The following is a 13,750-nucleotide window of genomic DNA, read 5'->3' as shown; positions in this document are numbered from 1 at the left end:
CGTTTTTAAATCTAAAAATCTGTTTTTCAGCATTAATTCCGTGATTCTCTCCATGTTTTCAATCATAGGGCCCTAGGCCATGTGTTTTGGGTGTGTACCAAATTAACATCATCTCGACCAAAATTTTTAAATGCCTTTCAGACAGCCTTGGTGTCACTATCCCTCCTTATCCATTAACAGCTGTGTTTGGTGTGCTTCCAAATGGGCTTGAAGTGGAGAATGACAAACAAACTGTGATTGCCTTTACTACACTATTGGCACATAGACTTATCTTGCTCAACTGGAAGAATACTAACTCATCTATTTTATGTCAGTGGGTAACTGATGTTATATACTATTTGAAATTTGTAAAAAAATCTAATTGTCACTTAGAGAATCTGTATAAAATTTTTCAAAACCTGGCAGGATCTAATTAACATTTTAAAATAAGCATGTAAATGGAGGAAGCAGATACTCTCCCCTCTTTTTTTTTTTGTTCTATTTATTTTTATTCATTCATTTATTTATCTATTTATTTACTTATTTTTACTAGTTTAAAGTTTTACTCTACTGGCCTAGCTCTTTCTCATGGGTGGGGTTTGATGTGTTTTTCGAACCTAGTTTTGTGAAACTTTGCTTGCTTGCATGGAATTTTTTTTGTTGATTTTAATAAAATCAATAAAATGCCAAAAAACAAACAAAAAAAAACCCTTTAATTAAAAACTTTTTAATAGAAATGTATTTCTCGAAATATAAATATAAGTACTGCAACTTTTAAGGTTCACACATGACTCTTTTTGTTTTGTTTTCTTATGTCAGTGACCTCCACCTGTTTTTGGGGTTGTCTCATTATTGCCCCTCTAGTGTACATGTTGTTAATCAGTTTAAGCTGCTTTGGTATCAGTAAAATTCACAACCATCTCTGCTACTTAACTGACCAGATCAATATCCCAGAAGTTTCAATGACCTGATGCTATAACCTGATTGAAAAGTGTTTCTTTAATTTTTTTTTTTGTGCAATATATAACATGCTCTCGAAAATGAATGTTCTGCCAATATGAATGCTACTGTATAATCTCCTTTATTATTCTGCTTCTATGATAATACTGTTAACCTATCAAGAACAGAAAGTGAAAATCTGGTTTGTTTTTACATACAATAGTTATTTTGTTTATTTTGGTTTTTTATTTTCTGTTTTTAACAGATGTCCAGCTCGCCGCTGTCGAAAAAGCGCCGTGTATCCTGTTCAGAGACGAAGACGGGATCAAATTGCTCTTCGGTCAACTCTATAAGAACTGATCTAACTTCCAATCCAGCCAACGTGAGTCTTAATTTTCTCTGCTAAAAAAAAAAAGCTTTGGTTCATAAGTAATCTGTAATATACATTATACAGGGTGGTCCAGATCTAATTATGCAGATCCAGATTGTCTGGATGACTTTGATTTATGTGGTGACGATTCCAGTTCGGTGCAAAGACGATTCTTCATGTCGTCAGTTCGCACACTTCTCGATGCTCCGGGATTTTTTGGGTGATTTTTTTATGTAATAAACTTAAGTTCTAGCGCAATGAAAATTGTATAATTATATCTGGACCACCATTTATTTAGTTGGCTGCAGTCATTGAAACCGAGACTGCTGTTTTGCAAGCATTATCTTTATCTATTTAAGCAATTTAGTTTTTCAATTGTTAGGTTCTGTTGTAAGTTTTCTCCAAGGTATTTTATATTTTGTTCATGTATCTTTTTCAAACAGTTGTTGCATATATTTGGGTTAAATCTATTTGTTCTCGTGTATTTGTAATGCAGGGCATGGCTAAGAATGGCAATGAAGTTGAAATTGATGAGGGGCTGTATTCTAGACAACTGTAAGTATCAACAGGTTACTGTTTCCACTTCCCAGAAATTTTGACATGTCATGTCTATTTATTTATTTATATAGCACATTTAAAACAACATAGTAATTCTGTGGCCAAAGTGCTTTACAATAATAGAATAAAAAAACAAAACAATTAACATAAATAGAAATAAAATATATGAACGTAAAATAAGATGCATCTCTCTATATATAAAAAAAAGGCGACGAGACCGGATTTTCTCAGAAGTTCTCGAAAGACATTTTAAAGACCCGCAAGTCAAAAAAGACTGACAACAGAGCATCTCACAGGGCCGTGGAACATAAGCTTCTTGCAAGACACGCCCTTCTTATCAAATAAGACCACGGACAGCCAGCAAAACATTCAGTCATGTGAAGTCACATGGCACGAACAGATCCTGTGCCTTTAACAAAGAAGAAAGAGCAGCGCGGAGAAAAGAGACCTAAGGCGCGATACATATGCAGAGAAAGGTACAGAATGTGAAAGCTGTAACAGGCGAAAGTATTGTAGCGTCCCAACCAAGCTGAAGCCTTTTTTGTTTTAAGTGACTGTTAGGTCCGATCGAGGGAGGGCAGAGTACAGCACAACAGACTGATAGCTGGGTGCTGATTGATGCAGATCGCACTGACAAAAAACAAATGGAAATTAGTTTAAGTCAGAGAATTTCAAAAACGGGGTTTAACTCAAATGCATCTATTGGTTACTTTGCAAAAAAAATTAACTGCTGCTGATGTGGATTGTTTTGTCTGTGCTGAAGTTCCAAACAGAGAAACCTATCCCAAATTATGGTACAAAGTCATTAAACACAAGTCTCACAGACCTCATTTAAAAGATTCAGCATAGTGGGACACGAATGATTCCAAATATTGTTTTACAGAAGTTCTGAAATAAAAGTGAAACTAATGAAATCGCAACGGAAGGGCAGAGTATAGCATGGAAGACTGATACTTAGACTGATTGATGCAGTAACATGGAGGCGAGAACCTTGGGAGGAGGGGTTGGAGAGGGTGCTAAAAAGTTGTTTGGGGTACGCAGTCGGCGATTGTTAAAGTAGAACTTTTGTGACACTTTATTATGTCAGTCGCCACAGTATCAAAAAAAGATAGCACAGATCGCATTGACACAAACACAAGGAAATTAGTTTAAGTCAGAGAATTTCAAAACGGGGTTTAACTCGCATGCATTTATTGGTTACTTTGCAAAAAAAATATTAACTGCTGCTGATATGGATCGTTTTGTCTGTGCTGAAATTCTAAACAGAGAAACCTAAATTATGGTACAAAGTCATTAAACACAAGTCTCACAGACCTCATTTAAAAGGTTTAGAATATTGGGACAGGAAAGATTCCAAATACTGGTTTTACAGAAGTTGTGAAATAAAAGTGAAACTAATGAAACAGCAACAATTCAAAGAAAAAAAATCTTACAAGTGTGTATCCGGAAAACCAAACACGGGGATTGGCGAGCGAAGCGAGCAGGGGGCAAAGCCCCCTAGTAATAAATAGAAATAATGTTAAATAATCACAAAGAGGAAACCATCAGTATTACTGAAGGTCACAGAATGCAAGTGAATAGAAATGAGTTTTTAATCTTGATTTGAACATTTCAACTGTAGATGACTCCTTTATTTAATGAGGTAAAGAATTCCACAGGCGAGGCGCAGCAGCAAAGGCCCTGTCCCCCTTGGTTTTACACTTCGTACGAGGGACAACAAGAGACAACTGACCAGAAGATCTAAGCACTCTGGATGGCTGGTGTTAAACACACAATTCAGATGAATAGGCAGGAGCAAGCCAATGTAAAGATTTAAAAACTAGCAGCAATATTTTAAAAATCAATTTGAAAACTGACAGGCAGCCAGTGTAAAGAAGCTAAAATAGGAGAAACAGAGTCATACTTTCTTGCCCCAACCAGAAAGCGAGCGGCAGCATTTTGGACCAGCTGTAAACTGTGTATCAGAGATTTGTTAATCCCAGAATACAGCGAATTGCAGTAATCGAGGCAAGAAAAAATAAAAGCATGAGTAGCTTTCTCAAGATCCCTAGAGATAAAAAAAGGCTTTATCTAACCTAATAGATGAAGTTGGAAAAAGCAACTCTTGACTACAGAATTTACTTGTTTCTCAAAAGAGAGGTTATTATCAAAGGTAACACCTAAGTTACGGACTTGAGGTTTGGAAAAGACAGAGAGCCGAGAAGTCCAAGACCAATTCGGGCTTTAGTTGATGGACCCACAATAAGCACTTCCGTTTTATTTTGATTTAGATCAAGAAAATTAGCCATCCAAGATCTTAGTTCAGACAGTCGTGAAGTTAATTTGTTGCAGACTTGCAGACAGGAATATAAAAATCATCAGCATAGCAGTGAAAGGAAATGTTACATTTCCTAAAAATCACTCCAATAGGGTGAAGGTATATAGAGAATAAAATAGGGCCCAAAATGGATCCCTGAGGAACACCATATTTGAGAGGAGCAGTAAATGAAAAAGAGGAATTAAGTCACTGAAAAGTGTCTACCAGTTAAATATGACCTAAACCAGTTAAGAGCAGCCCCTTTAAGCCCAACAAGATGTTCAAGCCGCATCAGCAATATTTCATGATCAATGGTGTCAAAGGCAGCAGACCGGTCAAGGAGGAGAAGGACTGCCGCATCACCTGAGTCAGTAATAAGAGAGATGTCATTGAACACTTTCAAGAGGGCCGTTTCGACACCATGATAACGCCTAAAGTCAAATTGGTAGATCTCAAATAAATTATTGGAGTTAAGGTGATTGACCAATTGATTATAAATAATTCTTTCTAGAATTTTAGCCAGAAATGGCAGTTGGGAAATTGGACGAAAATTGGCTAATATTCCGGGATCTAATTCTGCCTTTTTAGACGGGGACGGGCTGCAGAAAGTTTAAAAAATGAGGGCACAACCCCCAAACTTATAGAATCATTTATAATCGGTAGTAAGGATGGGCCCAACATATCAAAGGCTTCAACTAAGAGACGTGGTGGAACAATATCGAGGGGGCTGGAAGCTGGTTTAAGGGTGTCAGTAGTACTTTTTAGCTGTGAAAGTGGGACTTGATCAAAGGATTGTAGGACAATGTCATGATTAACAGTAGAAAGTTTATATTCAGTTTGAACAATGCCACGGCGGATAGTATCAATTTTGCTGACAAAGAATGATTGAAGCTGCTCACTTGAATGAACAGTGCTATTTAATCCTATCACAGAATGAGGGTAAGTGGCCTCGTTAATTGAATTAAATAAGACTGTAGGATTCTTTAAATGACAGGATACTAAATTGGGAAAGAAGTCTTGCTTCGTTGAATAGTACAGATATAATGTTTGAGTATTGATGTTTAGTTAGCTGTATATACTGTATTTCAGTTACTGTACAACATATATCCGAGAATAAATATGTGATGTGCAACATGTGAAATTTGGTAGTCCAATGCTGTTTGTTATTGGTAAATTGTATATATTAGAATATTTTCTTTTTAATTAGAATAAAGTACTGTAATGTTTAACTGACAAAGGAGCAGAACCTCCATTCTCAAAATGTAGTGGTGTGATGCACTAATTTCCCTGAAAGCATTTTAAATAAAAATGGATTTTGAATTGTAAGGCATTTGATGCTTGTGATATATTGATTTCTTTTCCCAACCACTGCTTGTGTTACAAGTATTTTGTTTATTTTAAATGTGAAATGGAACAAAATGTTCTAGGTCACCTTGGACGAATGTGTCAGCTAAATTAAGTAAATGTATTAATATTTAGATTTTATATTCTGTTACAGAAAAAGGCATATTGTTCACTTTAATAGTGGAGGTACTTTTAATGGAAAAAATTCTGGTATCGACATCCGTATTTCAAATCCACTCTGTACTGAGGCAGTATTAATTTTAGGCTTTGATGCTAATGGAGAGTAAAGTTGTTTTTTTTTAAATTTATATCAGTTTTAAATCACTGTTTTAACTGTGTCCTTTAATACGAAGAATCTCTTTCCCCCCAGCATCTCCCAGGACTCTGTGTAGCATGTTCAACAGTAAGCAGCTCCAGTGAACTAATACTCAGTAGTTCTGACTTGTTTTCCCTGGGGCAAGTAATGTTGAGGCTATGTAACAGAATGCAATTATTTTAATAACTTCAAAACTGATTGTATTTGTATTGTGCAGTTAATTTTCTAAACCTCTCCCATTTTTTTGTTTTAAACTTTTTTTTTTTTTAAACAGTATTCTGTACTTTTCCTTCTGGGGAATCTTTTGTAAAACATAAGGAGGCCTTAAAACCCTTCACATTTTGTCTTTACCTCTCCTGGCAATTTTATCATGCCCTCAGAATCTCAATTGGATTAAGTATTTTAAATGGGGGTGGGGAGAGTTCTAGGTGGATTCTGTTTACTGAAAGGTGTTAATAATAAATAGCACTTCACAAAGTGGGTCAGCAGGGAGAAACTGCTTGCACAATTGGTTGGGCTTCACCTTGCTGTAGTGAGGGATGTACAGAAATTTAGAGTACAGTGTCAGTGTTTAGAGTAGTCTAAACCTTAGTAGCCAATGCACAAGAGCAGCATGTTGTGCAAGAGAGTAAGAGTGCACATTAGACATAAGCTTAAGTGAATGTCAATAAGCAGCAATCTATTTAGCTATGTGAACCATAGAGAATTTCTTTATCTGTCTGAAAGAGTTGTTTTAATTTTCAGAATCCATTTATCATTACTTACTGTAGCATAGTGCTTTTGAGTGTTGAATGCTACTTAGTAGACAAACATGAGACTTGGGTTTTAGATCTGGTTACTCCCTGCATTACTTTAAATGTTCTGCCTGTGTTCATATGGGTTTCCTCTGTGTTCTCGTGTTTCCTCCTATAATACAAAGACATGCAGGATAGCTGGACTGGTAATGCTAAATTGGATCTAGTGTGTTTGTATGAGATCAACTTTTGTTGGACTGATGCCCTGTTGAGGGATTATTCCAGCCTAGCGCCAGATGATTGCTGGGATAGACTCAAGAGTTATGGGGCTGCTTTTAGTGTAACCATATTTGGAAAATGGGTAGATATTTAGCAAGCTACATGCTGATTTCAGATTGTTTACAGTGAAGGACATCTGGGGATTAATCTGCTATAAATTTGAAGTCCGTGAAATTTTTAATTATTAGACCTGTCACAATCATGAAGTTTTTTATTTTGCATTTTATTAATTTTATTAAAATCAAATAAAATTCCATGTAAGCAAGTCAAGTTTAACAAAACTAGGTTTGAAACGCATCAAACCTCACCCCGGAGAAAGAGCTAGGCCAGCAGTGTAAAACTTTAAACTAGTAAAAATAAGTAAATAGATAAATTAATAAATGAAAAAAATAACTAGAATATAAAAGAGGGGAGAGAATCTGCTTCCTCAATATAAATGCTTATTCTAAAATGTTGATTGGATCCTGTCAGGTTTTGATAAAGGGTTTGTACTCATCCTCTAAGAGAGAATTAGATTTTTTTCCAATTTCAAATGGTATATACTACCAGTTACCCACTGACTTAACCCCCTCTTAAACGGTGATACAATTTGAAACAACTTTTTTTTTGCTATAACTGTATAACTAACCCTAACCTCATTTTTGCTCAATCTGCTGGCTTGCTGCTGCCCGTGCCGTGTGATCTGCATCTTGCACGGTGCTTCAAACATTTAAAAACCTGTACAGCAGCTGTCGTACTCTTTGTCTTTTATTTCCGGCCCCAGGCATGGTTAAATCTGTTGGTACAAAGACTCGTCTCGCGGGATGCGAGTTCTTGATATTTTAGTTTATAATTTAAAAACGGAATAAAAATCTTAATATATAACAATCACATTAGAGATCAATAAATTCTGAAAGGAATAATGCCAAACATATATATATTTAGGTTTTAAAATAAGGCCGATTTTAAAGCGTGACAAAACATGTGACACAAAAATGTCACATAAAATCGTTACACTTTTATAATATAAATTACGTTAAACAGGTGTCTAAAATTGAAAGCTAAGTGTCTGCCTTTAATACATCCAGTTTGGTCTTGTGATATTACCAAAGGAAGCAGTTTCTCAGTCCTTCTAGCTAGTACTTTAGAGAGTATCTTAACATCATTATTCAGAAGTGAAACTGGTCTGTGTGATGCACATTGTAATAAGTCCTTATTTTGCTTAGGTAAGACGGTAATTAATGCTTGGCAATAAGTTTCAGGTGGAATTTTATTGTAACTAGCTTCATTAAATGTTGCTAATTAAAGGTGAACTAGCTTAATTGAGAATATCTGTATAAAATTTGTAGACATGGCACGATACCACTTTTTTATGTCCGATACCGATATTGGGAATTTGGATATCTGCCGATACGTCACAAATCCGATACAGTCATTGAGTCTTTTTTTAAACAGAAAACAAAAATTAATGCTTTCAAAAATATGTCCAGATACATTTTATATACCTCAACACAAATACAGAAATCATAACTGTGATATAATAAGGAAGAAACATTGCAAAGAGAACATGGTTTAGTAACCTCTTCTTTTTATTTAAATGTCCTCAGTTTTAGCAGCATTTGACGGACCAGCACCATCCAAAAAATCCAAAAAGACAAGAGCAACTGTATACGAAAATAAAACATAAGATGACATAAAAGCTTAGTATCTAAAGAAACATTAATAATGAAATTCAAAGTGCTTTTTAATGCCAAACCAACCCAGGAACTACAATTTAAAATAATGCAACATAAAATATATACTTTAAAAAAAAATCTAGAATTGACCCTTACTTAATGGTTAACATAAATATACACCTACAGTGGGATGTCTTACTGAACTTGTGGAACTCTTTTCTTGCTTCACTTGAACATAAGGGGTAGGTTTTTCTTTAGAAAGATCAGCATTTCAGCCACCTCAGCTGTCAGCCTGCTTCTCCTTTCATCAATAATGATGGAGGCTGTACTGAAGAGCCTCTCGCTCTCCACACTTGTTGAAGGTGCACAAAGAAATTTAGCTGCTGTACAAACCAGAGTGGGTAATCTAGGCTGGTTGACTTGCCAGTACAACAGTGGATTGTCTGAGCTGAATAGTTGGCTCACTGAGGTAGGTTTGCACTTCAATACATGCACTTGAGGTGGTTAACTGAGGAGCAGGCTCTACAGAGCTTTCCTTTAGGATTTTATCAAAAATACTTTCAAGTCTGCTGTGGCTTGCAGTTTCCATCCGTGGAGTCTTGCTTGCTGGTTCCACAGCAGCTGATTCACAAGATGTCCCCTCTGCTGGCTCTGAGGAATCTGATGTGCTTCTTTTAAACACTTCCTCCATCTTTCTCACTTCTACGATCAAAGCAGCTTTTGCCTCGTTTGAGATTTCTATACTTGTGAAGTATCTGGAACGATAATAGCCAAACCTCAATATTAAGAGATTATTATACTGTTGGCTGATGAAATATTACAATTTAACTTAACTTCCTGACAGTCAAGTGTGGGATTTGTGAGTAAATGTCTTTGGCTCTCTCTCACTGACACACACACACTCTCTCTCTCTCTCTCTCTCTCTCTCTCTCTCTCTCTCACCACACACTCTCTCTCTCTCACAAACACACACATTAAAAAAAAAAATTCCATACCTGTCTTTATATCTTGGATCCAGCAGTGTTGCAACTGCATATAGTGGCTCAGATTCTACATCTTTGAAGCGTCTGTTAACAGCCTCGAGAAAGGTGATCTTCATCGTCCTTATTCCCTCGTCACTTTCATTTCGTCGAGACAGAACGCGCTTAAGGACGCAGAGCGATGGGGATAACATCAGATGCTGATGACCATGAGGAGCTTACCTCCCTTGTCAACTCCTCAAAGGGGGCCAGAGCTGCTACGATCTTTTCAAGTAGCCCCCACTGACGTGCACACAGTGTGGCTGGCAGGTCATGCTCCGGAATATGCACACAAGGCTCGTTTTGAGCGATGAGGCTCTCCATCATATAATATGTGCTATTCCACCGTGTTCGCACATCTTGTACCAGACGCTTCGGTGGCATATTGAGTTCAATTTGAATGTTCTCCAATTTTTCTTTCGACAGCCACTGCATCACTAATACTACGTTGCGATAACAGTCCCTCATTCACCACGAGTTGCAAAGTGTGCGCGAAGCATCCTAAACTTGGAACTCCTAGTCTATCCATTGCCTTTATTACGTTGCTGCCATTGTCTCGTAAAACAACATGAACTTTGATTTTTGAAATTTTCCATTCATTTAACATTTCCTCTATAGCTGTAGCGATGCACTCTCCTGAGTGCGAGCCAGCTGCTTAGCGTGCAAAACTGCTTTTTGCAACTTAAAACTTGAGTCTATCCACTGTGCTGTTAGACCTAGCAAGGACAATGGACACACGTCTGAGCTCCAAATATCTGAGGTCAAGCTTAAAGCGGGAACGCTATCCAAGCATTCAAAAATGAACTTGAGCACTTGTTTGTACTTATCTGGAACGGCTGTCTCGGAGATCAAATGTCGGTTTGGTAGCGTAACGAGGCTCCAAATGCTCCATTAAGCGCCGAAACCCCACATTCTCAACAACAGAAAGGGGCTGGTCATCAAGCACAACAAACTCGACGATTTTCTCTGTTATCAGCTTTGCTTTGTTGCTTTCTGGAGGGAGTTTCTCGCGTTTCTGAATTGTTTCAAACAGTGTTTGTTGATGCAACACCATTTTCTTCTTGGCGCTCGTGGAATTAATAAATTCCGTGTACTCCTTTCCATGATATTTCTGCAGGTGTTTAATCAGATTCGTTGTGTTAAAGTTTCCAACTCTGCTACCACCCCGCGAAACACTTGTATTGCATAAATTACATTCGGCAGTCTTGGCTTTTTCTTCTTTGAGTTGGAAGTAACTCCAAACTGCTGACATGTCGGCAAGTCTCACACGCAACAGAAACTCTTATCACGTGATGCATGTCCCAAATCACGTTATGCATGCGGTAATTATTTTCCGTAATTTTTAAAGGATCAAATTACATTTTTTATTGCTTCCCGATTTCCGATCCAGTAATTTAGGTCAGGATCGGACCGATACCGATACAGAATATCGGATCGGCGCATCTCTAAAAATTTGGCAGGGTAGCCATCAGGGCCTGCTGCTTTCCCACTCTGAAGTGAGATTATACCATATAATAATTCTGATAGTGCCAGAGGTTTATCCAACTCCTCTTCACTGAGAGTATCTATTTGTGGTATCTGCAATGCATCCAGAAATGCAGTAGATTGTGTCTTGTCTTTAAACTGAGTAGAATATCAGAACTTATAGTAGTCTCTAACTGTGTGCATTATATTTTTATGGTCAATGATTTTCTCTAAGTTTGTGTTGGTGATTGCTGGGGTTGCATTGCAATCTTCCTGCTTGTGGATTTGTTGAGGTAAGATCTTATTAGGTTTCTCTCCATATTTATAGAAATGATGTCTTGATTTAAACATGAGTTGTTTTGTTTCTTTAGTTGTCAGGAGTTCTGAATGCAGAGTCTGCTTTTTCCTATGAAATGTTTCATTTGGACACCTGATATGTTGGTAGGCATAATCAATTCTTGAGAAGCAGTGATGCACTGGTGAGTAGAAAGAATATGACCTTGAGTTTGGGCTTAGACATCTCCAGGGTTCTGATAAGTTGTGATCAGTTACAAACTGTAATTGTCTTTGCAGTGTTAGATGTCAGATCCCTTATCGCAGGAGACCTAACCATGTCTAGATTTAAAACACAAGTCCCCAGCCTTTATAGTTTTATGAGTGTTCACATTGGGAAGGGATGCAAATGCGTTTTGGATGAAGTCCCTATCATCCACATTAGGTGCATAGATACAGTATTTATCAAAATCACTTTACAATTAAATAAATTACCTATGACAATCACGTATCTCCCTTCAGGGGACTGTTCTATGTATAAGAATTCCCACACCTCTAGTTTTCTTTGTATAGCTGAAATGGAATATTTGACCAGTCCAGTCTCTGTGCAGCTGAAAATTATCATTACTTAATAAGTGAGTGTCCTGTAAAAATACTATTTTAGCATTTGGACCTGTTAGGTGAGAGAATACTTTCTTTCTCTTTAACTTATGATTCAGACCTTTAACATTCCTGCTCACAAAATTTTCACAACTGCTCGCAACTGTTTGGTCATGGAGACATTGCTGCTGAACTTTTGTCATTTTGTAGTCTTAAGATAAGACTGGTTTGACCTTAATTTCCAATTCCAGTAGTTATTGCCATGTAGCCTATTGTTACGTTGGCACTTATAATTTAAAGGATAGATTAGAGCAGGGGTGCCCAGTTTTTCAGCTTGTGAGATACTTTTAAAATGACCAGGTCGAAATGATCTACCTACATTAAAAATTATAGATATACAGTGGTACCTCGGTATACGTCTGCTTTGGAATAAGTCCAACTTGGTATACGTCCTGTTTAGACACGAAAACTTTTGCTTGGTATACTACCTTTGTTTGGAATATGACTCGCGTGCTATCCTTGTTTACCTCTCTTGAAACAAAACCACAACTGCCCTCGAGCATCAGTGCGCCAGTTGCTAGCATTCAGTGAACAACCCGCGCTATAACTCTGAATTTTCATGCGAGTGGTATAGCGGGTCCACAGCTTCTGTCAAAGGCCAGCTTTAAAATAAATAATTACCGCGCTCGCGGCTTGGTGGGGGGGCGTGGTGGTTGTGTGGCTGAATGTTCTCAGGGTGATTTGCGATGTGGGCGTTTCTCACCAAAGTGCACAGGTCAGAGACCATCCGCATTCATGATTGTTCCTGGGGCTGCTTATCTTGATAAGATAAGCGCGAGTCAGCTAGAAGGGGAGGAAAAAGAAAGAGAGAATGAACGGAGGTTGAGAGAGAGCACGCATGAAGTAGGTAGAGTTATGGTCAGCTGCAAGTAGGGCGACTCCCCTGTTGCTGCCAGGTAAAAAGGCACCAGGCTGCTTCCTTTTTTTTTTTTTTAAATATATATAAAAGAATGCTTCCTGCTGTATTTTAACCTCGTTGCTTTTAGGAAGACTTTTTTGTATTGTTTTTAACCTCCACGTTTCACTTCTGATTTTATGGATTATTTATTGGAACTTTGGAGATTGCACTTTAATTTGAACACCTTGTTTTGTTGATTGTTTTAATAAAAGCACTTTGCACTTTTTCACCATCCCCTTGCTTTGTTCTTACCAGTGAGCTTAGCATTGGGGCACATTACTGATGGTGTAGGGTTCAAGGGCTCCCCAACAGCAGATGGGAGCATACAGCAAACCTGCATCGTCACAACGTGTTTTTGTGTGTTTTCACATAAATTTGAATTGATTGTTGAAAAGTATGAAGGTGGCATGCGTATCCGGGACATGGCTGTTGCATACCATTTGCCAAGAGTGACGGTATCTACGATTGTGAAAAACGGACGTTATTAAAGTAAAGTGAGGTAAAATTTTCATTTAATTAATCTAATTGCTTTTGTATTTATGTATTTTAGTATTAAGCAGTGTTTAAATTATTTTATATAACCCCATCAATGTATAATAGGCCAATAGCAATAAGATTTTTTTTCATGGGAACGAATTAATAATTTTCCCATTATTTCTTATGGGAAAAATTAGTTTGGTATACGTCCTGCCGGCCTATGTTAAATAAAGGTAAGAATATTAGACTGGGTAATGATATTGTAATCATCTTAAAGTAATATTTTATTAACATTTTGTTACTTTCTAAGTCAAACACAGCATACTGCAGTACAATTGGCTTAATATGTGGAAAACATACAAAAATAAGAAATACTGTACATTTAATTCCTGGCAGCACTGGTGCTTGGCTACGGGTTGTCGATATCGCCTTCATCAGGCAAGGCTGTGAACGGGGTGATGGGAGGAGTTGCTCTTTTCATAAACATAG

General features: G+C 37.3%; 1 protein-coding gene across 3 annotated transcripts in view; it reads left to right on the top strand.

The window, feature by feature from the left end:
• The window catches only part of uba1 (ubiquitin-like modifier activating enzyme 1), a 332,406-nt gene that overhangs the window by 120,868 nt on the left and 197,788 nt on the right, over positions 1 to 13,750 (top strand). For all 3 annotated transcript variants that reach the window (XM_039774152.1, XM_039774151.1, XM_039774150.1), the window contains exons 2-3: positions 1,184 to 1,300; positions 1,785 to 1,843. In XM_039774152.1, coding sequence (XP_039630086.1) covers positions 1,184 to 1,300; positions 1,785 to 1,843 — 176 coding nt within the window. The remainder of the gene's footprint in view (positions 1 to 1,183; positions 1,301 to 1,784; positions 1,844 to 13,750) is intronic.

This window comes from Polypterus senegalus, chromosome 13 (assembly GCF_016835505.1).
Source record: "Polypterus senegalus isolate Bchr_013 chromosome 13, ASM1683550v1, whole genome shotgun sequence".
Taxonomy (NCBI): Eukaryota; Metazoa; Chordata; class Cladistia; order Polypteriformes; family Polypteridae; genus Polypterus; species Polypterus senegalus.
This window is presented reverse-complemented; position numbering and strand designations above follow the sequence as displayed.